Source organism: Salmo salar, chromosome ssa19 (assembly GCF_905237065.1).
Source record: "Salmo salar chromosome ssa19, Ssal_v3.1, whole genome shotgun sequence".
Lineage (NCBI taxonomy): Eukaryota > Metazoa > Chordata > Actinopteri > Salmoniformes > Salmonidae > Salmo > Salmo salar.
This window is the reverse complement of record NC_059460.1, coordinates 56,759,479-56,786,202: the sequence shown is the minus strand read 5'-3', so window position 1 is coordinate 56,786,202 and position 26,724 is coordinate 56,759,479. Positions and strand designations below refer to the sequence as shown.

The 26,724-nt window shown below is 41.8% G+C and overlaps 1 protein-coding gene across 1 annotated transcript in view; it reads right to left on the bottom strand.

Annotated features, from left to right (window-relative positions):
• LOC106579239 (SH3 and multiple ankyrin repeat domains protein 1) overlaps positions 1-23,128 on the bottom strand; it is a 75,345-nt gene extending 52,217 nt beyond the window's left edge. The window contains exons 1-2 of the mRNA XM_045701933.1: positions 22,588-23,128; positions 2,559-3,139 (exon numbers count right to left, since the gene is read on the bottom strand). Of these exons, the coding sequence (XP_045557889.1) occupies positions 2,559-3,077 (519 nt within the window). The 5' untranslated portion in view covers positions 3,078-3,139; positions 22,588-23,128. The remainder of the gene's footprint in view (positions 1-2,558; positions 3,140-22,587) is intronic.
• Positions 23,129-26,724: the final 3,596 nt, after the last annotated feature.

Below are 26,724 nucleotides of genomic sequence, written 5' to 3'. Positions count from 1 at the left end.
ATCAGGGGAAGGATACCAAAACATTTCTGCAGTATTGAAGGTCCCCAAGAACACAGTGGCCTCCATCATTCTTAAATGAAAAAAGGTTGGATCCACCAAGACTCTTCTTAGAGCTGGCCGCCCGGCTAAACTGAGCAATCGGAGGAGAAGGGCCATGGTCAGGGTGACCAAGAATCTGATGGTCACTCTGACAGAGCTCCAGAGTTCCTCTGTGGAGATGGGAGAACCTTCCAGAAGGACAACCATCTCTGCAGCACTCCACCAATCAGGTCTTTATGGTAGAGTGGCCAGACGGAAGCCACTTCTCAGTAAAAGCCGTGACAGCTCGCTTGTAGTTTGTCAAAAGGCACCTAAAGGACTCTCAGACAATGAGAAACAAGATTCTCTGGTCTGATGAAACCAATACTGAACTCTTTGGACTGAAGGGCAAGCGTCACATCTGGAGAAAACCTGGCACCATCCCTACAGTGAAGCATGGTGGTGGCAGCATCATGCTGTGGGGATGTTTTTCAGCGGCAGGGACTGGGAGACTACTCAGGATCGAGGGAAAGATGAACGGAGAAAAGCACAATGAGATCCTTGATGAAAACCTGTTCCAGGGTGCTCAGGATTCACCTTCCAACAGGACAATGACCCTAAGCACACAGCCAAGACAATGCAGGAATGGCTTCGGGACAAGTCTCTGAATGTCCTTGAGTGGTTTAGCCAGAGCCCGGACTTGAACCCGATCGTACATCTCTGGAGACACCTGGAAATAGCTGTGCAGCGACGCTCCCCATCCAACCTGACAGACATTGAGAGGATCTGCAGAGAAGAATGGGAGAAACTCCCCAAATACAGGTCTGCCAAGCTTGTAGCGTCATACCCAAGAAGAATCGAGGCTGTAATCGCTGCCAAAGGTGCTTCAACATAGTACTGAGTAAAAAATCGGAATACTTATGTAAATGTGATATTTGAGTTTCAAATATGTTATACATTTGCAAACATTTCTAAAAACCTGTTTTGGGGGTATTGTGTGTTGATTGAAGAGGGGAAAAAACTATTTAATCAATTTTAGAATTAGGCTGTAACGTAACAAAATGTGGAAAAAGTGGGGTCTGAATACTTTCTGAATGCACTTTATATATCAGTGTGACACTTCCACCCTATCATTCTGTTGTTTCTGACAGGGTTCTTCTGGGATGCTCTCAGCAGCTATCCTCATTGCATTAAATATAGCATTGTTCAGAAATTATTAACTACTGAGAGATTTATCAATGTACAGAGATGTATGTTGTAGTGTTGGGGGACAAAATCGATACAGTTACATATTGGGATATTATTTTTGATGATATATCACAATATTATTGTTCACAATATCGCAATAATATTTTTGCGCTAGTCGGCTGTACCTGCACCAAAACTCCAGTATTTTCTGTTCATAGCTTGTTCTCCATCTTCTTTTTAAGTAGTGAGGTGAGCCAATTTGTTTTCAGCACCTTTATTTCCATGACAGATCAAAACAAATTTTCTCATGGGCTCACTCTTGTCCCTCTGCAGCAGACATATGGTGAGCAATATGTTTGGAACATCGAATTGCAGTAAAATCGCAGTATCGAAGTGCAATATTTATAGAATTCTGAGAATCGCAATACATGTCATATCGGCGCCAAAGTATCGTGATAATATCGTAACGTGAGGTCCCTGGGAATTCTCAGCCCAAGTATGTTGTTTGTGACCTTGATCTTCCTCTTTTTACCTATTCATGCCTCTTTTTGTCTCCCTTTCTAACATCTTGCGCTTCTCTCTCTCTCTCCTTCTCTTTCTCTCTCCTCTCTCCTTCTCTTTCTCTCTTTCAGCCTCCACTCCACTTCATTTCCTCATTCTCTCCATCTAATTGTGAACAATTATATTTCCTGTGCGAGGTACTTTAAGCTGTTTGTTGGGGTGGGTAGTGGATAGTCTAGGATGCCCCGTGGGTGACGGTGCTTTAAGACCAAGACACCAAATGCCCTCTTTTGTGTTCACGCCCTCCTCAAACTCATTAAAACTCTATTAGATAATTAGCAATTACTGTTATATTGAGGGCAGATCAGCTGACATGTAGAACAGTTGGGAATGTTCTGGGAATTGGAGTACGGAGAAGAATCATATCGGGGGAGGGGTTAACAAAGGGTATCCATTCTCACCTGAAATGCCGATACAGTATGGAGCAAGGGGGTTGGCCAACTCTCACCCACAATCACACCTATCTATGCAGTACTGAGAAAGCATCTATCGCTTCAAATCATTGATAACTTTATTGAGAAGTGAGAACACTGTCAATTACTTTGGATTATTAAGTGAGCCGTGTTTAGCACTTGCATGTAGCCTAACCTGAGTCAAGTCTCTGTTCTTCATAGATTCATAACCCATGTGAGAGAGATGGTTGTTCTGAATGTAGTATGGTTCCCCTCAGGATTGATCTCTGGCCTGGGCTTGGCTGTTACACTGTATGTATCCAATGATAGTAATGTGAGAAGAATATAATAACAGCTTGACATAATTGTACTTAGCAGTACTATGAAACATGCACCTACTGTCTGTTTGATGTCAGGGATTCCAATGCGGAACACCATCATGGTCAGGTGAGTGTCCTCTATGGGCGCCACTGTGGTCATACTGCGCTCCATGTGAGCGCGTCTCTTCTGGGTCTGAGTGGACGGGGCCGGGTGATACTGCTGCTGATTGGCTGGAATGAGATGGTGTTGCTGCTTTTGGGGGGCCTGATTGGATGTATAGGGGATGCCTCTATTTCTTGGATTGGCTGGCCTCAGTGTCCGGTCTCCTCTCTGTCTTCCAACCACAATGGCCGAGGGTTTACCTCCCTCCCATTTACCTTCGCGTGATTGTCTGCCTCCCTTTATCTCCATCTCCTCGAGCCCTTCTATCCCTCCATTCTCCTTCTCTCTACTCTCCCCCTTTCTGTTCTCTCGTCCCTGCTCCTCTTCCTCTTCCTCATCCTCCCCATACTTGTCGTCCTCCCCGGGATAATAGTGTTTGCTATTTCCCAGCATCCTTTGCTGTGCAGGGTCACTGCAGAGAGGGCCAGGTGACATTGCTGTCGTGGCAACGTGACATGGCTGTCCCGTGCGACACTGTCTTCACCCCCAAAAACATGCTGTGGAGGAGAGAGGGACGTAAAGGGTTAAACGAATGGCTAATTAACACATTGACTGACAACACTCAAATCAACACACTTCTCAAACTGTGAGAAAATAAATGAACGCATAAAATGTAAAGCATTTGGTATTAACAGTAGCGTAGGCATATGCAATAGAAGTAATAACTCATTGGTGACATTGGTTTCTCACATAGCCTAGGTGAATGAGTGCTGGTCCACATTTTCCATTTTGCTGTCGAGAATACATGGGGGAATAGGGCTGATGAAAGACGGCCTATATATAAACTCTATGAATATTTGCAGGTTCATTGCAGGAGAGAGAGGACAGGCAGTTTAGTATTGAAAATGGTCAAGAGCTTTGTGCTTCATTTTTTTTAATGGTATAGTCCTATTGTTTTCTCTAGTGAAACTAACAGCAAGTTGCCCAGTAATAATGTTGTCCTTTCATGAGCATTTGGCTGGGAAAGCCCTCCATATGCTTTGTACTGGTTTCACTATGAGGCGTAGTCTGGCTACAGGGCCTGCCATCATGCAGAGTTGGATCTTGTCCAAAAAAACGTCTTAACGATGGTGGATGAAGTTGGGATTCCCCACTGCCCTATTGGCAGTTTTGAGGTCGGAATTGAAAATGAAGGCGGTGAGCCCCACATACTGTAGATGTGAATCTGTAGACTCAAATGGACAGACGGAGCTCAATAAAACATCACATGACGCCACAGGGACAGCATTCATTTTAGACTAGTAGCAGGCAAACTAACACAGAAGGGCCGCTTCTGGAAAGCTCATGATGATTTAAGAATTACAGACATGAAAAAAAGCACAGACACATCACTCACATAGGTTTACATGGAAAACATGATAGATAGGTTTTGGTGTTTTCAACCAGTGTTTGTGTTAGCACCACTGAATGACAGTATGCTGGAGGTATGTTTGATGCATGCAGATCAATAGGGTCTGTTCATGTCTCAGTACACATAAGGCAAACAGGAAGCATACCCATTGAATAGCTGCTGTGTAAAGAGGATGTGGAACCGAGGATTGAGCAAGGTGGGAAAGGGATCCCCAAGGAGCCAGTGAGTGACGGGCTCCAAAGGAGGCGGGCATGACAGAGAGATGAGCCGGCCAACTGGAGAATGGTGAAGAAGGAAATGTGTCTCTAACCACTTCAGTTAACACACATACTATACATTATAGAGGGGGCTCAATGAAAATCGCTTAGAAACAATCCATCAACACATGTAAAAGGAACTGCAGGAAACCACCTATGAAATGGACAACGCTACCGTTCATCCTACACTCTAGTTGTTGTTGGCGGCATTATATTCGACATTCCCGAACCACGCCTCACATTGATGGTGATGGTGTCTATAATTCACATGTTGCTAAACCGCAGCATGTTAATGCTTCGGAAATTTTAGGAGGTTACCACCGTCATGAAATGAACAAGGAGGGACGGAGATAGGCTGATTTATGTACATTGTCTCATTAAATATTGAAGAACTTGGGAGTCTGCACTGGAGGAGAGAAGAGAAGAGAAAGACAGACAGAAGGTAGACAGGCCAATGGAGCGTCAAAGAGCTAACTTATTGGGGAGGGAAAGAGAGAGAGTGAGATGTATTCTGCATAAAGCAGAGTAATCAGGTTGAGGGAGAAATACAGAGTGAGAACAATTGGGCGGTTGGAAGGGTGATGAGAGAAAGTTGAAGAGAGCGCTGAGAGGAAAAGTAGGATATAAGCGAAAGTGACTGGATGAGGAGCGATGAGAGGACGAACTCATTGGCAAACAAGGAGTGTAAGAGATGGTACTGGAAATAGGCCTACATCACATGTTTGAGCAACATTTACAATCACAATAGGTACTGAAGCCTCATGAACCTCCCAATAAAAGGATAAAACTCTTATGATTTAAAAAACTGAATACATCACACTTGTTGGCTTGCTCTGCATGACCAATTGTACATGGAGTTGGCCCACACTGAATTGAAAACAGTGAGAGCTCAGGACCATCTGACGACTGTGTTTTTGAAAGGCTGCTGAAGTTGGCGAGAGAGGCTGCCAAGGGGAAAATTGAATGATCTGAAAATTAGGGCCTAAACTCACAGGTCGGAACTCTGATTAGCACCATAAACCCTGGTGGAAACCTGGAGAAAGGGTTTGGGGCTCAAACAGGGTCTTTAACAGGGATATGGGGAACAGAACATATGGGTTCACTGAGGTGTGTAGCCAAGGGGAGGGAGAAGGAGTTGAAAATAAGAGGAGGCTCAGAGGAGGATTAATCATGATAACGAGGAATAAGATGAATTGCCCTCCTTCAGGGCCCAGGAAGCAAAGATGACTGGATGGGTTTGTGGAAAGGTTCCATAATATATTTTTCTTCAATCTTTCTTTTCATCTTCACGTTGGAACATAGTATCTAGAGCTCATCACTTGTGCATCTTGCAACAAAGTCACAATGACTTTGGGCTGGCATTGATGTCTCACCACCCTCAGTAGCTGTGTAAACAATCAAGACATGATACTGCTAAATGACGTAAAGTAAATGTAAATGTATTCAGGCCCCTTTTTGTTACGTTACAGCCTTATTCTAAAATGGATTAAATATTTTTTTCCCTCGTCAATCTGCACACCATACCCCATATTGACAAAGCAAAAACTGTTTTTTTTGAATTTTTGCAAATGTATTATAAATCAAAAGCTGAAATAAATCATTTACATAAATGTTGACACCCTTCACTCAGTACTTTGTTGAAGCACCTTTGGCAGGTATTACAGCCTCAATTCATCTTGGATAAAACTCTACAAGCTTGGCACACCTCTATTTGGGGAGTTTATCCCATTCTTCTCTGCAAATCCTCTCAATGTCTGTCAGGTTGGTTGGGGAGCGTCGCTGCACAGCTATTTCCAGGTGTCTCCAGAAATGTTAGATCAGGTTCAAGTCCGGACGCTGGCTGGACCACTCAAGGACATTGAGAGACTTGTCCCGAAGCCACTCCTGCGTTGCCTTGACTGTGTGCTTAGGGTCATTGTCCTGTTGGAGGGTGAACCTTCGCCCCAGTCCGAGGTCCTGAGCTCTCTGGAGCAGGTTTTCATCAAGGATCTCTCTGTACTTTGCTCCGTTAATCTTTTCTTTGATACTGACTAGTCTCCCAGTACCTGCCGCTGAAAAACATCTCCACAGCATGATGCTGCCACAAACCATGCTTCACCATAGGGATAGTGCCAGGTTTCCTCCAGACGTGACGCTTGGCATTCAGGCCAAGAGTTCAATCTTGGTTTCATCAGACCAGAGAATCTTGTTTCTCATGGTCTGAGAATCCTTTAGGTGACTTTTGGCAAACTCCTAGCGGGTTGTCATGTGCCTTTTAGTGAGGAGTGGCTGATTGGTGGATTGGTGGAGTGCTGCAGAGATGGTTGTCCATGGAAGGTTCTCCCATCTCCACAGAGGAGCTCTGTCAGTGTGACCATCGGGTTCTTGGTCACCTCCCTGACCAAGGCCCTTCTCCCCAGATTGCTCAGTTGGGCAGCCAGCTTCAGGAAGAGTCTTGGTGGTTCCAAACTTCTTCCATTTAAGAATGATAGGGGCCACTGAGTTCTTGGGGACCTTAAATGCTGCAGACATTTTTTGGTACCCTTCCACAGATCTGTGCCTAGGACACAATCCTGTCATAGAGCTCTATGGACAATTTCTTCGACCTCATAGCTTGGTTTTTACTCTGATGTGCACTGTCAACTGTGGGACCATATATAGACAGGTGTGTGCCTTTCCAATTCATGTCCAATCAATTGAATTTACCACAAGTGGACTCCAATCATGTTGTAGAAACATCTCAAGGATGATCAATGGAAACAGGATGCACCTGAGCTCAATTTCGAGTCTCATAGCAAAGGGTTTGAATACTTATGTAAATAAGGTAAATAACTTGTTGTTTTTTTAACCATTTTTTCGTTATATACATTTGGTAGTTATGATCTTGTCCCATCGCTGCAACTCCTGTATGGACTCAGGAGAGGCAAAGGTCGAGAGCCCTGCGCCCTCTGAAACATAACCCAGCCAAGCCGCACTGCTTCTTGACACAATGCATGCTTAACCCGGAAGCCAGCCGCACCAATGTGTCGGAGAAAGCACAGTACACCTGGCGACTGTGTCAGCGTGCATGAGCCCGCCCCGCCACAGGAGTCGCTAGAGCGCGATGGGACAAGAAAATCCCGGCCGGCCAAACCCTCCCCTAACCCGGACGACGCTGGGCCAATTGTGCGTCACCTCGTGGGTCTCCAGGTTGTGGCCGGCTGAGACACAGCCCGGTATCGAACCAGGATCTGTAGTAACACAGTGAAGAGGCAACTCCGGGATGCTGGCCTTCTAGGCAGAGTTCCTCTGTCCAGTGTCTGTGTTCTTTTGCCCATCTTAATCTTTTATTTTTATTGGCCAGTCTGAGATATGGCTTTTTCTTCGCAACTCAGCATCCCGGAGTCACCTCTTCACTGTTGACGTTGAGACTGGTGTTTTGCGGCTACTATTTAATTAAGCTGCCAGTTGAGGACATGTGAGGTGTCTGTTTCTCAAACTAGACACTCTAATGTCATTGTCCTCTTGCTCAGTTGTGCACCGGGGCCTCCCACTCCTCTTTCTATTCTGGTTAGAGACAGTTTGCGCTGTTCTGTGAAGGGAGTAGTACACAGTATTGTACGAGAACAAGAATAGACTGACGAGTTTCAGAAGAAAGGTCTTTGTTTCTGGCCATTTTGAGCCTGTAATCGACCCCACAAATGCTGATGCTCCAGATACTCAACTAGTCTAAAGAAGGTCAGTTTTATTGCTTCTTCAATCAGGACAACAGTTTTCAGCTGTGCTAACATACTTGAAAAAGGGTTTACTAGTGATCAGTTATCCTTTTAAAATGATAAACTTGGATTAGCTAACACAACGTGCCATTGGAACACAGGAGTGATGGTTGCTGATAATGGGCCTCTGTACGCCTATGTAGATATTCCATTAAAAAACCATTTCCAGCTACAATAGTAATTTACAACATTAAGAATGTATTTCTGATCAATTTGATGTTATTTTAATGGACAAAATGTTTTATTTTCTTTCAAAAACAAGGACAGTTCTAAGTGACCCCAAACTTTTGAACGGTAGTGTACCTAAATATACAGTTGAAGTCGGAAGTTTGCATACGGTAAAACTTAGCCAAATACATTTAAACTCAGTTTCACAATTCCTGACATTTAATCCTAGTAAATATTCACTGTCTTAGGTCAGTTAGGATCACCACTTTTAAGAATGTGAAATGTCAGAATAATAGTAGAGAGAATGATTTATTTCAGCTTTTATTTCTTTCATCACATTCCCAGTGGGTCAGAAGTTCACATACACTCAATTAGTATTTGGTAGCATTGCCTTTAAATTGCATAACTTGGGTCAAACGTTTTGCGTAGCCTTCCACAAGCTTCCCACAATAAGTTGGTTGAATATTGGCCCATTCCTCCTGACAGAGCTGGTGTAACTGAGTAAGGTTTGTAGGCCCCCTTGCTCGCACATGCCTTTTCAGTTCTGCCCACAAATGTTCTATAGGATTGAAGTTAAGGCTTTGTGATGGCCACTCCAATACCTTGACTTTGTTGTCCTTAAACCATTTTTTCCACAACTTTGGAAGTATGCTTGGGGTCATTGTCCATTTGGAAGACCCATTTTCTAGCAAGCATCTACTTCCTGACTGATGTCTTGAGATGTTGCTTCAATATAGCCACATAATTTTTTTCCCTCATGATGCCGTCTATTTTGTGAAGTGCACCAGTCCCTCCTGCAGCAAAGCACCCCCACGACATGATGCTGCCACCCCCGTGATTCACAGTTGGGATGGTGTTCTTCGTCTTGCCAGCGTCCCCCTTTTTCCTCCAAACATAACGATGGTCATTATGGCCAAACAGTTCTATTTTGGTTTCCTCAGACCAGAGGATTTTTCTCCAAAAAGTACGATCTTTGTCCCCATGTGCAGTTGCAAACCGTAGTCTGGCTTTATTATGGAGGTTTTGGAGCAGTGGCTTCTTCCTTGCTGAGCGGTCTTTCAGGTTGTGTTGATATAGGACTCGTTTTACTGTGGATATCGATACTTTTGTACCTGTTTCCTCCAGCATCTTCACAAGGTCCTTTGCTGTTGTTCTGGGATTGATTTGCATTTTCGCACCAAAGTACGTTCATCTCTAGGAGACAGAACACGTCTCATTCCTGAGTGGTACGACGGCTGTGTGGTCCCATGGTGTTTATACTTGCGTACTATTGTTTGTATAGATGAACGTGGTACCTTCAGGCGTTGGGAAATTGCTCCCAAGGATGAACCAGACTTGTGGAGGTCTACAATTATTTTTCTGAGGTCTTGGCTGATTTATTTTGATTTTCCCATGATGTCAAGCAAAGAGGCACTGAGTTTGAAGGTAGGCCTTGAAATACATCCACAGGTACACCTCCAATTGACTCAAAGGATGTCAATAAGTCTATCAGAAGCTTCTAAAGCCATGACATCATTTTCTGGAATTTTCCAAGCTGTTTAAAGGCACAGTCAACTTAGTGTATGTAAACATCTGACCCACTGGAATTGTGATACAGTGAATTATAAGTGAAATAATCTGTCTATAAACAATTGTTGGAAAAATTACTTGTGTCATGCACAAAGTAGAAATCCCAACCGACTTACCAAAACTATAGTTTGTTAACAAGAAATTTGTGGAGTGGTTGAAAAATGTGTTTTAATGACTCCAACATATGTGCATGTAAACTTCCGACTTCAAGTGTATGTTGGCAAAATACATCCCTGACCGTTCTCACTGCAAAAAAGCTGCAGATTAGGAGCAGCGAACGGAGGGGTCGGTGTCTGTGTCAACTTGCAGCGGGCAGCCAAGTCTGCTGTCACTCAGTCAGAACGTGCATTAGTTTAATCTACCCTTGCCCCATGTATTAAATATTATGCACATTGATAGCAAACATCCTCCCCATGTGATCTATCATAGTAGCCGGCAGCAGCAATCTAAATGATCAGACCAAAAACATGTGAGGAAAAGTGATTGGGTGAAATGATGAAGCGAGTGGATGGAGAAATACAGCTTCACTCTATCCAATCAGAGCAGCAGGATCAACGTACAGCCCACCCTTCTCTTTACAGACAGGCAAACTAGCCAGTTGAGTTATTTAGACCACATATGACTGACTTGAAGACAGTACAGAATGGTTTAGAAACTCTGTGACTGACTGACATGAGAAATATGCTTGCTGGCACCTGAAAATATATATTTTTTTCACGGATAATTACAGAACATACTCGGATCATAATCGTATCCAGAAAATTGCCCATATCCGTTACGATACTTGTTTTGTCCGACTACTCGGCACACCCCTATATGAAAGTTAACTGTGTTTGCGTGTGATCAGTTGTGGATTCAATCCGCCTATTCTGTTGAAAAATGTTTCTTAAACGGAAGCAAATGGAACAAAGCGAGAATAAACATAACTGAATTTGTCCAATAGGAACTCTCGTTTGCAACTGTTGGACTAAGGATTACACCCTAGATCAGCTAGATGCAGGCAAAACTGTGCAAGGCGGTATTGAATGTGTCAATGTCTGTCGCCTTGATTACTCAAATTTCTCTCGACCTGTGTACCTACATTGTAAACTTTCATTCATAGGTTAGGTTGTAGCAACCTCATGATGGGTATAGGGAAAATGTGAGTATCATCTAGTTGCCTAAACCTATCAATGTTACATTGAGCTGGGGAATGGAATATGAATGACAGTTATCCAATATGCTGTAAGAGAAAAAAAGAATTGTCTCCCTCATCTTAAACAGCACCAAACGCTACTGTGCAAAATGCTGCATCATATGATGCAAAATGCATCATACAAGCTGTATTTCTATATTTTGAAAGTTCTATATATTGAAAACTTGATAGGTGACATGCAAAACATTTTGGGACTGTATCAATGATGGACTAATAAAACAAATACCAAAAGATCGTTTTGGGGTGGAATTTTCCTTTAAAGGCACAGCATTCCACTCTCTTTCACACTCACGCTCTCCTCTCCCTCGCTGTCTATGTAGGACAGAGCATGAGTATAGATATATTTTCAGTGTATTGGTCCCCAGAAACTAGAATAGGAGAGTATCCAAGGAACAGATTGTCCCACTTTTACGTCCTGTGAAAGTGGAGCGGCCAAGTTCTGTCCTCCATATCCCTCTCTTTCACTGGGTCTCCGTCCTTCTACCGCTTTCACGCTGCTAGTCCCCTCTATTTAGATATGGGACAGTTAGGGATGTGCTGTAGCCTAGGTCTATTTCATAAATAGAGAGACTGACGGAATAAACACTTTTAATGAGACAGGGGCGTTGATAAGTTATATGGGAGGTACTTTACCTACGAGTGGGTCATTGGTCATCGAAGTGGGGAGTGGTCAGAGTTATCAGAGCTCTGACGTAGATAGTTACTCCCATGAGAGAAGATGAGGAGGAAGAGCTACAGTCGCTTCTGAAAGTCTACACACCTCTTGCACAGTCCTCACATTTTGCGGCGTTATATTTTTTATCTCAAAACGGAATAAATTGGATATTTTTCCTACCGATCTACACAAACTACTGAACATTTTCAAAGTTAAAGAAAATGATAGATCATTTTCCAAATTAATAACAAACTTTCAAAAAACATATGTCTACACACCCCAGAGTTAATACTTGGTGGAAGCACATTTGGCAGCCATTACAGCTGTGAATAATTTTGAATAATATTCTACCAACTTTGCAAAACTCTTAGGGCAATATTTATCCATTGTTTTTGTCAAAATTGCTCAAGCTCAGTAAATTTGGTTGGGAGTTCATTGATGGGCAACCATATTCAAACCGTCTCAGATTTCAAGCAAATTTAAATCAGGACTGTGGCTGGAACACTCAGGAAAACTCAACATCTCTTGGAAAAGCCATTTGACATTAAATTGTGTAATTGTCCCAGTGATAAATTAAAACTCTATCCCAGGGTTTTCAGAAGACTGAGGCGGGTTTTCCTCTAACGTTTTACCAGGGCTTTGTTCCTTTCATATTTATTTTGATCCTGACAAACTCCCCAGTCCCTGCAGGTGACAAGCATATCCGTAACATGATGCGCCACCACAATAGTTGTTTTACATTTAATTTTAAAACAGCAAAATATTAAGATTGTGCAAGGGGTGTGTAGACTTTCACTAGGCACTGTAAGCTTCAGTGGATAATTTCTGAAGGGCGGCTGCAGTACTCAATACAGGGCACAAACACTCCTTGAGGCCTTGTTGTATGCTAGCTACGTTTCTAACTACTGTTTTATAACAAACTGAGGCAGCACTTGATGCAAAAATTCAATGTGAGACAGTCAACTATCTAAAATGTATACATTTTCAGATTTTGCAGGTAAATACAATTAAATGTCTGTCAAAAATAAATGTCTGGTGCCTTAAAATGTATTTTAAATCAGATAAGAACAAATAATAGTATAATTCAGCATCCTCAACAGTGATTATCTTACCCTAATTTCATGGGGAAATGAAATTCAAACAGTTATTCAAACAGACATTATATCTAATAATTAATTAAGTGCTTGATTAAAATAATTACCCCGAGCCTACACTATTTGGTAAACATTTCCCAACTCTTTGATCTACACTTAAGCCTCCCCATCCAACAACTTCACTTCACAAAGGGTCATCCTTTTTCTGGAAACATCTAGCCATCCCCCAAGGTTACAGATGGGCTGACAAGGTTTCAAACAGACAGCTTGGAATCACACTCATAGACAGCTATCACACTCATCTGTGCTGAGTCTCGCTAGAAAGCAGCTAAGGTGACAGACCACTCAATCCGGGCTAGGCTGGCGGTGGTCTAGTGCATATCAAAAGTGGGCTCTCTTTCCCCACCAGACTGGGTGTAAATGGGTCAGGTGGAATGTGTGTTGAGGGCCTTGCCTGCCTGGGATAGGCTAAACTTGGTGGGGAGGGTGGGGAGCCTACTGTGCAGAGCACATTTTAGCTCTAATGTCCCCAATGCTATTTTTGAAAGCTCCCTTTCTACCGGAATGTAATTCTTTGGCTTTCAAGCTGATAAATGTATTACATTTAAAATTAACTTTTAAATCTTTCTACACTGAACAAAAATATAAACACAACATGTAAAGTGTTGGTCCCATGTTTCATGACCTGAAATAAAAGATCCCAGACATTTTCCATATGCACAAAAAGCTTATTTCTCTCTAATTTTGTGCACAAATTAGTTTACATCCCTGTAAGTGAACATTTCTCCTTTGCCAAGATAATCCATCCGCCTGACAGGTGTGGCATATCAAGAAGCTGATTAAACAGCATGAACATTACACAGGTGCATCTTCAGCTGGGGACAATAAAAGTCCACTTTAAAATGTGCAGTTTTGTCATTACACAACACAATGCCACAGATATCTCAAGTTTTGAGGGAGCGTGCAATTGGCATGCTGACTGCAGGAATATCCACCAGAGCTGTTACCAGATAATTTAATGCTATAAGCCACCTCCAACGTCCTTTTAGAGAACTTGGCAGAACGTGCAACCAGCTTCACAACCGCAGACCACGTGTAGCCATGCCAGCCCAGGACCTCCACATCCGGCTACTTCACCTGCGGGATCGTCTGAGACCAGCCACCCGGACTGCTGTTGAAACTGAGGAGTATTTCTGTCTGTAATAAAGCCCTTTTGTGGGGAAAAACTCATTCTGATTGGCTGGGCCTGGCTCCACAGTGGGTAGGCCTGGCTCCCAAGTGGGTGGGCCTATGCCCTCCCAGGCCCACCCATGATTGCGTTTATATTTTTGTTCAGTATAGTAACATTGTGCAGACTGCAGACTCTGTATGAGCTAGACTTATGCAGATCTTATTACCAACACAATCCCGTCATGAAATGTTTCCTCAAGAATTTAGATGAATAATGACTCAATCTCTGGGGCTTTCCATTTGGAATAATCCATTACTTTCCAATGAACTTAATGTATTGTGGGGGGGGTGGGGGGGGGCAGTATATGGGGGATTCAAGGCAATAACAAACATGCTGTTAAATTAATATAGTACAAATTCATTGTTTTAACACCTATTTCCAATGTGAGGTGGCTGTCCCAAACCCTGACTCCTGAACTTCATGTTTGAAAATAAAGCAATTCATTATTTTAGTAATTTTTTAACAGTATTATTTTAATAGAACATCTTGAGTTGTTCATTTATAACATTGAAATGTACTCATCTAAATAGTCGTTTTGTTCATTTTAAAACATCTTTAAAAAAAAAGTGTGCCCACCTTCTGATGTCACTACCGAATCACACACATTATAAGACTGTAGAATGTGTGCCTTAAGCCGTATCCCTACAAATAGCACCAGGTGATGGGAAAGCACCCCTCTCCAGCATGGCCAAATGGAGTAGTCTGTCTGCAAACATTTTGGAGAAAATGAGTGAGCAAGTCAGTAAATGATGTATTTTTAAAAAGTGTCACAACTGAACATCTAATATACGGTTTTGGGACTAAAATATGTTTTCTTGGACGTACACTACCGTTCAAAAGTTTGGGGTCACTTAGAAATGTCCTTGTTATTGAAAGAAATTTAAAAAAATTGTCCATTAAAATAACATCAAATTGATCAGAAATACAGTGTAGACATTATTAATGTTGTAAATCATGGCTTCTGGTTGGGATATGTATGTGCGGTCATTGTGGGGATGACGTTGTCAGTACACTTACAGTGCCTTCAGAAAGTATTCATACCCCTTGACTTATTCCACTTTTTGTTGTGTTACAACCTGAATTCAAAATGGATAATAAAATAATATAACAATATTTACCCATCTACAATACTCCATAATGAGCCCATAATGACAAAGTGAAAACATCTTTGGAAATGTATTGAACATTTTAGACAGAAATATCTCATTTCCATAAGTATTCACACCCCAATACATGTCAGAATCATCTTTGACATTTACAGCTGTGAGAGTTTCTGGGTAAATCTCTTAGAACCTTGCATACCAGGATTGTACAATATTTGATGTTATTCTTTTTAAATTCTTCAAGCTCTGTAAAGTTGGTTGTTGATCATTGCTAGACAGCCATTTTCAAGTCTTGCCATAGATTTTCAAGCCAATTTAAGTAAAAACTGTAACTAGGCCATTCAGAAATATTCAACATCGTCTTGGTAAGAATCTCCAGTATATATTTGGCTTTGTGTTTTAGGTTATTGTCCTGCTGAAAAGTGAATTTGTCTCCTCGTGTCTGTTGGAAAGTAGACCTTTTTCTTCTAGGATGTTACCTGCGCTTAGCTCTATTCCATTTTTTTTTAGTCCCTTAGTCCTTGCCGATGACAAGCTACCCATAACAGGATGCAGCCACCACCATGCTTGAAACAAAAATAGAACTGTTTAGCCGTAATGACCCTCATTATGTTTGGAGGAAAAAGGGGGAGACTTGCAAGCCGAAGAACACCCTCCCAACCGTGAAGCACAGGGGTGGCAGCATCATGTTGTCGGGGTGCTTTGCTGCAGGAGGGACTGGTGCACTTCACAAAATAGATGGCATCATGAGGAAAGAAAATGATGTGGATATATTGAAGCAACATAAAGACATCAGTCAGGAAGTTAAAGCTTGGTCACAAATGGGTCTTCCAAATGGACAATGACCACAAGCATACTTCCAAAGTTGTGGCAATTGTCCGTAGAGCTCCGAGACAGGATTGTGTCGAGGCACAGGGTAGCAAAACATTTATGCAGCATTGAAAGTCCCCAAGAACACAGTTGCCACCATCATTCTTAAATGGAAGAAGTTTGGAACCACCTATACTCGTCCTAGAGCTGGTCGCCCGGCCAAACTGAGCAATCGGGGGAGAAGGGCCTTGGTCAGGGAGGTGACCAAGAACCCAATGGTCACTCTGACAAAAGGCACCCAAAGGACTCTCAGACCAAGAGAAACAAGATTCTCTGGTCTGATGTAACCAAGATTGAAGTCTTTGGCCTGAAAACCAAGTGTCACATCTGGAGGAAACCAGGCACCACACATCACCTGGCCAATACCATCCCTACACTGAAGGATGGTGGAGGCAGCATCATGCTGTGGGGATGTTTTTCAGAGGCTCACCTTCCAACAGGACAACGATCCTAAGCACACAGCCAAAACAACACATGAGTGGCTTCGGGACAGCTGTCTGAATGTCCTTGAGTGGCCCAACAAGAGCCCGGACTTGAACCCAATCAAACATCTCTGTACAGACTAAAAATAGCTGTGCAGCGATGCTCCCTATCCAACCTGACAGAGCTTGAGAGGATCTGCAGAGAAGAATGGGAGAAACTCCCCACATACAGGTGTGCCAAGCTTGTAGCGTCATACCCAAAAAGACTCAAGTCTGTAATCGCTGCCAAAGGTCCTTCAACAAAGTACTGAGTATAGGGTCTGAATACTTATGTACATGTGATGTTTCAGTTTTTTATTTTTAATACAATTGCAAAAAATTTAAAAAATAGTTTTCGCTTTGTCATTATGGGGTATTGTGTGTAGATTAATGAGGAAACAAATGTATTTAATACATTTTATAATAAGGCTGTAACGTAACAAAATGTGGAAAAAGTGAAGGGGTTTGAATACTTTCCTGAATACAGTGTACGTCTGTCCACCTGACATAATGTGTTGTAAGAAGTGTGCTGAAAGTTTGGGGAAAATAGGTTATACATTTGGAAAAAAAAGTGGTTACCCCCAATTTGCACAACTTCTGTAGAATGACCCTTAAACAGTAGCGTAATATGCACACGAGGCAGCACACTTTCTCCCCAGCTCCCTCCTCTCATGGCTGGCACGGTTTCACCGAGTGCATTAAAATGCCATGAAAAGAGCGACTGAACATTAAAGGGATCTCTGCTGCAGGTAACTTACTGTTTCACAACCACAGCAGAAAGACAGAAACACATAGGGCCAGTGGGAATATATATATCAGGTTGAGAGAAAGGAAAGAGAAGAACCTGTCTCTGGGTCATTTCAATGGCCCAATATTCCACTGTAATCTGAGTGAGACTCACTTAATATGTATGCCTGTTAGTACAAATGGTTCTGGTTGCAATTGTGAGGAACAGAAGCATACAAGATCCTAATAAACGCTGTCAGATATGGCTGACAACTGGGGACTATGATGTCGGGTCTTGTTAAGGTTTGTTCTGTAACTCATTACTGTAGTGCGATTAGTTTTGGAGACTGTACTTATTGACTATTAGGCACTTATTTGAGGGATGGAGTATAGGCCACTGATGATTGCTCTTCATCTGGCTCTGTGTTGGACTAGTTCTTAGAGCCTGTTATTACAGTGGAATCATTAGCTAGGAATTGTGGTGTTTCAGCAGAAGGGGAATGAAATTACTATAGTATAATTCTGTCGTTAAACCTACATTATGGTTTTGTTATTGGAATATAAGAGCAACTGACAATGTACGATTAGATTATTTTAACATATATATATTTTTATAGTGCTGATGGCTATGTAGCAGTTTACCAGCTCCAGCTTTGCTGGCTTGTCCTCTAGCCTACATATTTACTCTAGGGACTGTCCTGTGTAATATGAAAGGATTGCAGAGTCAGGTAGAACAGCTATTTTGTTGTGTTGCACCATCTTATTGAGTGTCGCTCTGGCAGGCTGTTACGCCAGTTACAGTAAACAACAATCGAACGCTCGTTAAAAGGATATATCTGAGGATAGCTTTCTCAAGGCCTTTAATTGATGGCACTTAAGCAACAGAGCATATAGGACGTTTGACTTGAGTAGTCCTACGTTTTTCGCTCGAATAATATGTTGATTTAGTTGTGAGTGTGTGTGTGTGTGTGTGTGTGTGTGTGTGTGTGTGTGTGTGTGTGTGTGTGTGTGTGTGTGTGTGTGTGTGTGTGTGTGTGTGTGTGTGTGTGTGTGTGTGTGTGTGTGTGTGTTTGTCCCATCTGCTGCACTCCAGTTGTGATTTCCCCATGGGAGTGAATTAAGCTATGTCGTATTGTAAATTCTGCATCTTACTGTGCAGTAGCTCGGAATTCACCCTCTTTATTCCTTGTAGGAGTCTCGCTGCCACAAAAACATGGCCAACATGTCTCCCTCTTGTCTTCCCCACTCTCCATAATAAACCCTTGAGAGATACTGCAGCAAACACCAGAGTTAAATCTCCTACACAGTGACCTGTCCATTGCTCTCCTTTATTCAGAAATTATAGTAGGGGTACAAAGGGAAATTTCCCATTTCTGTCAAGTGGAAAAGCGCCCAATGAGACTAAGAGCATTGTGGTATACATTCATGCTTTCTTTCATTGTTGTGCTTTCCATGAACCCCATTTTCTTTCGGTTAATTTGATCTCATTACGCTTTGAATGTAATTTCACCATCTTTGTGGAATTAAACTGCAGTTCTGTGTATTTTCTCCTCTCTGTAAATTAATTCCCAGTTTCCCATAGAAAATATAAGTGTCTGTAGTAAGACTGGTATAATGTACACTAAGTCCAGAGAGAGGCAGGCATAGCCAATTACTTTCTGTATCTATAAGATCAAAGTCTCCTTGAGTTGCAGCTCATGTGCACGTCTTACACCATTGACGCATAGCACATTCCCATCATATAACAACCTCTACCACGCACAACTTGGCTAGCTAATATGACTGTTTTTTTATGCCAGGCCATGACCCCAGAGATACAACTAAAATGGTGTGTGGCTGTCTTCAAGTACACTGTTACTTAGTGCTCTCGGCAAAGCCTGAACACATGAATAGAGAGATCAGGTAATGGTATCTATTTTGTTGACAAGCATCAGAAAAGGAAGTGTGTGAAATTGGGTGTTGATGAGTTCTGCGATGATTCTCCTCACCTTTCCATTTCCTCATTCTACCCCTCTGAACTCCCACAGCAAGATGCAATGCATTTTATAACTCTAATAGTTTATGCACCCATTGAATCAATATTGCCTTTCCAAAATTGTAGTACATAGGATGTAGGGTTGCAAAGGGAGGGTATATTATTGGAAACTTTCTAAGTTTACCAGTAAACTACCGGAATCTGGGTAACTTTAAATTCTTGGGTGGAATTTTATCAGATGACATTTAGTGGCATTCTTGGGTACCTCCGATTATCACAGGTGTCTAATTATTTCTAATCTCTGGCCCTCTGTGTGGCATTATCACATGTAAAATATATAAAATAATTAAATAAAATTATTTTTAAATAATATATAGAATGACAAAGCTGTAAAACATTATCATAAATATAAACCATCAACTTAGCGAATACCATTGGTGTTTATTATGAAATGAAATATCCTTTTCATTTGACTATGTCCATATGTCTTTGTTGTAAATGTTTTGGCAACAAACTTGTTGCAGTTGTGAAAAAAAGTCAATATTTGGAAGAGTTGCAGAGTTCATTGAAAATAATGCCATTGTTGATTAGATGCTTTTTTCATGAATTAGGCTATTGTCACTTGAACCATATGGTTTATCCACTAGAAATTCATGGACAGTATTGTCACAGATGTAAAAAAATATTCAATATAAATGCATTTGTAAAAAGTTATTCAAGCATAAATGACCTAAATTACCATAGATTACCAAAATTACAGAAGATTGCGGTAAATTACCAGTAGCTTTGCAACCTTACTCATTCTTCGGCTCTAGTTTGTACATACTCAACCATTTCCCAATCCTGGTCCAAGTGGGGCACTACCGTACGTATTAAGGAATTATTCACACTAAGAAAACTCAATTTAAATGGATAAGTGATGGAGTTATATTAATCTACTCTTAAACTGCTACTTCAGGATTTTGGCAATGAAGCCCTTTATTTACTTCCTCGGAGTCCGATGAACTCATGGATACCATTTTTATGTCTCTGCGTGATGTTTGAAGGAAGTTTCTAACAAGCGTTAGCATAATTGCTAACTAGCGTTAGTGCAATGTCTGGAAGGCTATAGTAACTGCTATCATGCTAGTAGATACATAGACTTCAAGTCATAGCACTAATGCTAGTTAGCATTGGCTTGCAAAACTTTCTCTAACTTCCTTCATACTGAATGCAGATATATGCAAATTATATTCATGAGTTCATCTGACTCTGGGGAAGTAGATAAAGGGCCAAAATCCCGAAGTATCCCTTTAAGTGATATGCCCGATTACACGAGTGTTGGCTTTGAAGAACCCCCTGTGATCATGTAATCCCTGTACTGTCCCACTTTGTATTCATACCCATTGACTTATTCTATATTTTGTTGTGTTACAGCCTGAATTCAAAATTGATTAAATATATGTTTTCACTCACCCATCTCACCCATGACAAAGTGAAAACATGTTTTTTGAAATTTTTGCAAATTGACTGAAAATAAAATACAAAAAGATCTAATTTACATAAGTATTCACACCCCCTGAGTCAATACATGTTAGAATAACCTTTGGCAGTGATTATAGCTGTGAGTCTTTCTGGGTAAGTCTCTACGAGCTTTGCACACCTGGATAGTACAATATTTACATAATTATTTAAAAAATCTTCAAGCTCTGTCAAGTTGGTTGTTGATCATAGCTAGATTGCCATAGATTTTCAAGCTGATGTTGCCCTTTCCTGCAGTCAATGACCAAAAGAGCCCTCTTTGGCCTCATGGGTGGAATGTTATTAATATTTTTTTATAATCTCATCATTAATTTAAATATATATATTTAACTGGTGTTTCCATGTCAAACATTTGTGTTATATTTCAGTCTGCTGTATATAAAGTGTAACATTGGGATGCAAACTCAAAATGTAATACATTTCAACTCTATATCTATTTTAAAGTTGACTTGTTTAAGACTACCAAGAATCACTGTGTGACCCTGATTTAGCCCACTGCAGTAAAATGTTAAGTCAAAACTGTAACTAGGCCACTCAGAAACATTCAATGTAATCTTGGTAAGAAAATCCAGTGTATATTTGGCTTTGTGTTTTAGATTATTGTCCTGCTGAAAGGTTCATTTGTCTCCCAGTGTCTTTAGGAAAGCAGACTGAACCAGGTTTTCCTCTAGGATTTTGCCTCTGCTTAGCTCTGTTCAGTTTATTTTTATCCAAAAAACTGACAAGCATACCCATAACATGATGTTGCCACCACCATGCTTGAAAATATGAAGAGTTGTACTCAGTGATGTGTTGTATCTGCCCCAAACACGCTTTTTATTTAGGACACGTTTCTCAGTTTTACTTTATTGTCTTATTGCAAACAAGATGTATGTTTTAGAATATTTGTATTATGTACAGGCTTCCTTCTTTTCACTTTGTCATTTAGGTTAGTATTGATTGTGGAGTAACTACAATGTTGTTCATCCATCCTCCGTTTTCTCCTATTACAGTCATTCAACTCTGTAACTGTTTTAAAATCACCATTGGCCTCATGGTGAAAACCCTGAGCGGTTTCCTTCTTCTCCGGCAACTCAGTTAGGAAGGACGCCTGTATCTTTGTAGTGACTGGGTGGATTGATACACCATCCAAAGTGTGATTAACACCATGCTCAAAGAGATATTCATTGTCTGCCTTTAAAATGTTGACCCAGTTACCAATAGGTACCCTTCTTTGTGAGGCATTGGAAAACCTCCTTGGTCTTGGTGGTTGAATATGTGTTTCAAATTCACTCCTCGACTGAGGGCCTTTATAGATAATTGTATGTATGGGGTACAGACATGAGGTAGTCATTCAAAAATCATGTTAACCACTATTAGTCCATTCAACTTATTATGTGACTTGTTAAGAAAATGTTTACTGCTGAATCTATTTAGGCTTACCTTAACAAAGGGGTTGAATACTTATTGACTCAAGACATTTCAGCTTTTTATTTTTTATTCATTTGTAAAAAGTCCTATTTGACATTATGGGGTATTGTGTGTAGGCCAGTGACACAGAATCTTAGTCAAGGGGTGTGTATACTTTCTGTATAATGCATAAAACTTTATAGATTATATTAGACCTCTTCACCACCATCACTCTGTAGTACACCCCCCCCCCCGCTTTCTCAACACAGACTCCAGCGCTGTGCTCACTTCCCTCTCTAAAGAACACAACGCCTTTCCAGCTCACACTCCTCTCTGTTCAAATCATGCATCGCTGAGACTATGCCACAAACCTCTTGCGTATATCCAAGCTTGCTTCTAAGCGTCTTACCTTTCTCTTTTTGCACAGTGGATCTCTGTCATCAAACCATCGCCCCTATCCTATTACTCGCTGTGCCTTCGCCTTCCTGACACTTCTCCTGTCACCTATCTCTGGCGGTCCCCAATCACTAAAACCTGCTCTACATTGCTGTGGCTCTCATGATTTACCTACTAATGTTACTCTAGTAATTATTCTTTAAGACAATACATCAGCATATAACTAAAAAGAAACCTGAAGCATAAATACCTTTTACTGGACTGTGTTCTGTTTCTTTGTATCCGCAGTGACCTCCTTTATACACCCACAAAGAGAGCAAGGAGGACCAGTGGAGATGAGTAAAGATCCAGAAGGACAAATAAGGAAAGATAAAAAAATAGCAAATGTTTTTCCCTCCATTCAAAATGACATTTTCAGCTCTTCCCACTAAATGAGTATCAATGGGACCCAGAGCAACTGCACTGAGCAGCAGCCTCTACTTCGAGGGGGATCTGACAACCTCTTTCTCACACACATACACACACCCTTTCACCTGCCCTACCCCCTCTATAGCGCTGTCTCCATCTCTCCCTCGCACACACACTCACACACTCTCCCTCTCCAATGTGGCTCATTCAAACAGCCCTTCTCTCTCTCTCTCTCTCTCTCTCTCTGTCTCTCTCTCTCTCTCTTTCTCTCTCTCTGACTCTCTGTCTCTCTCTCTCCCTCTCTCTCTCGTAGGTGGATCTCACTCATTCACTTTCCTCCCTCTCCCTTTACCTCAATTTTCCACTCACTCACTCACTCTAGCTGCTCTTGTTACTCTCTATTCTGACTTTCTATCCCTCTCTCTCCCTCTCATCCTACCCCTCTCGCTCCTCTCTCTCTCTCTCTCTCTCTCTCACAAACACACACTTTCATATTCCCTCTTGTCCCCCAATATTCTACCTCCCTCTCACACACTGTCCTTCTCCTTGTCCCCTGCTATTCTCTCTCCCTGCCTCCAACCTTCTCTCACATACATTCTCTCTTCTCTCATGATTTTATGCCCCCCCCCTTCTCCGGTGTACATCTACCACTGAACCTGCCATCTCCAGCCTCTGTAGTACTGTTTCAGTACATATACGGTAAGGGCCCTCATAAGGGCTTTCTGCTTCCCCGTTCTCTGAGCCTGTGGTGGCGTGCCTGTTCTATTTAACACACTACACTCCAGTCCTACATTGGCTCTCTATCTGGTTTTGCTGTCCTATGTCCTGATTCTGAGAAACAAGCTTTCCTCTTGCCTTCTGAGTTAACCCTTCGCATGCCAATGGGAAGGAGAAGAAGTGGGTCATGGGCAGGCAGAGGAGAGAGCAGGGATTGTGTGGATATCTGTGGTGTGTATGTGTGTAAAGGGAGAGGAGAAAAATTATTTAATGATTAGGATGAAAGGAAGGGTGAGCTTATATACTGTTGTATGAATAGCTCATGCAAAGAAATGTAAAAATTAGCTTTCATTACACAGGGAGAATACATAGTAAGTTCTAATATAAAAGTAATTTTGGCTATCTATCTATCAATTCAATACAAACAAAGGCCATGACCTAGTGAGATATACATGGCGGAGGCTCAATCAAGCTAGTTGTCTTGAATACTTTCGTATGTGTTTCTCACTTGCACCAAAAGTTTTAAAAAGTGTTGAGGGGACAGAATAATTGGCATGAACATTACTCTTATAGAATTTCCACGTGGGCGAGGATAATGGAAATTAATCAAAGCCTGTTGGATGATAACTTGTGTTTAACTAGGTCAGAATAATTTATAATTGACTTTTTCCAACATAACATACAGTTGAAGTCGAAAGTTTACATACACCTTAGTCAAATACATTTAAACTCAGTTTTTCACAATTCCTGACATTTAATCCTAGTAAACATTGTCCTAGGTCAGTTAGGATCACCACTTTATTTTAAGAATGTGACATGTCACAATAATAGTAGAGAGAATTATTTATTTAAGCTTTTATTTCTTTCATCACATTCCCAGTCGGTTAGAAGTTTACGTACACTCAATTAGTATTTGGTAGCATTGCCTTTAAATAGTTTAACTTGGGTCAAACGTTTCGGGTAGCCTTCCATAAGCTTCCCACAATAAGTTGGGTGAATTTTGGCCCATCCCTCCAGACAGAGCTGGTGTAACTGAGTCAGGTTTGTAGGCCTCCTTGCTCGCACACGCTTTTCCAGTTCTGCCCACACATTTTCTATGGGATTGAGGTCAGGGCTTTGTGATGGCCACTCCAATACCTTGACTTTGTTGTCCTTAAACCATTTTGCCACAACTTTGGAAGTATGCTTGGGGTCATTGTCCATTTGGAAGACCCATTTGCGACCAAGCTTTAACTTCCTGACTGATGTCTTGAGATGTTGCTTCAATATATCCACATAATTTTCCTCCCTCATGATGCCATCTATTTTGTGAAGTGCACCAGTCCCTCCTGCAGCAAAGCACCCCCACAATAAGATGCTGCCACCCCCGTGCTTCACGGCTAGCAAGCGTCCCCCTTTTTCCTCCAAATATAATGATGGTCATTATGCCCAAACAGTTCTATTTTTGTTTCATCAGACCAGAGGATATTTCTCCAAAAAGTACGATCTTTGTCCCCATGTGCAGTTGCAAACTGTAGTCTGGCTTTTTTTATGGTGGTTTTGGAGCAGTGGCTTCTTCCTTGCTGAGTGGCCTTTCAGGTTATGTCAATATAGAACTCGTTTTACTGTGGATATACAGTCGTGGCCAAAAGTTTTGAGAATGACAAAGTCTGCTGCCTCAGTTTGTATGATGGCAATTTGCATATACTCCAGAATGTTATGAAGAGTGATCAGATGAATTGCAATTAAATGCAAAGTCCCTATTTGCCATGCAAATTAACTGAACCCCCAAAAACATTTCCACTGCATTTCAGCCCTGCCACAAAAGGACCAGCTGACATCATGTCAGTGATTCTCTCGTTAACACAAGTGTGAGTGTTGACGAGGACAAGGCTGGAGATCACTCTGTCATGCTGATTGAGTTCGAATAACAGACTGGAAGCTTCAAAAGGAGGGTGGTGCTTGGAATCATTATTCTTCCTCTGTCATCCATGGTTACCTGCAAGGAAACACGTGCCGTCATCATTGTTTGCACAAAAAGGGCTTCAGAGGCAAGGATATTGCTGCCAGTATGATTGCACCTAAATCAACCATTTATCGGATCCTCAAGAACTTCAAGGAAAGTGGTTCAATTGTTGTGAAGAAGGCTTCAGGCGCCCAAGAAAGTCCAGCAAGCTCCAGGACCGTCTCCTAAAGTTGATTCAGCTACAGGATCGGGGCACCACCAGTACAGAGCTTGCTCAGGAATGGCAGCAGGCAGGTGTGAGTGCATCTGAATGCACAGTGAGGCGAAGACTTTTGGAGGATGGCCTGGTGTCAAGAAGGGCAGCAAAGAAGCCACTTCTCTCCAGGAAAAACATCAGGGACAGACTGATATTCTGCAATAGGTACAGGGATTGGACTGCTGAGGACTGGGGTAAAGTCATTTTCTCTAATGAATCCCCTTTTCGATTGTTTGGGGCATCCAGAAAAAAGCTTGTCTGGAGAAGACAAGGTGAGTGCTACCATCAGTCGTGTGTCATGCCAACAGTAAAGCATCCTGAGACCAGTCATGTGTGGGGTTGCTTCTCAGCCAAGGGAGTGGGCTCACTCACAATTTTGCCTAAGAACACAGCCATAAACAAAGAATGGTACCAACACATCCTCCGAGAGCAACTTCTCCCAACCATCCAGGAACCGTTTGGTGACGAACAATGCCTTTTCCAGCATGATGGAGCACCTTGCCATAAGGCAAAAGTGATAACTAAGTGGCTCGGGGAACAAAACATCAATATTTTGGGTCCACGGCTAGGAAACTCCCCAGACCTTCATCCCATTGAGAACTTGTGGTCAATCCTCAAGAGGCAGGTGGACAAACAAAACCCCACAAATTCTGACAAACTCCAAGCATTGATTATGCAAGAACGGGCTGCCATCAGTCAGGATGTGGCCCAGAAGTTAATTGACAGCATGCCAGGGCGGATTGCAGAGGTCTTGAAAAAGAAGGGTCAACACTGCAAATATTAACTCTTTGCATCAACTTCATGTAATTGTCAATAAACCTTTGAGACTTATGAAATGCTTGTAATTATACTTCAGTATTCCATAGTAACATCTGACAAAATTATCTAAAGACACTGAGGCAGCAGACTTTGTGAAAATTAATATTTGTGTCATTCTCAAAACATTTGGCCATGACTGTAGATGCGTTTGTCCAGCATCTTCACAAGGTCCTTTGCTGTTGTTCTGGGATTGATTTGCACTTTTCGCACCAAAGTACATTCACTCTAGGAGACAGAACGCG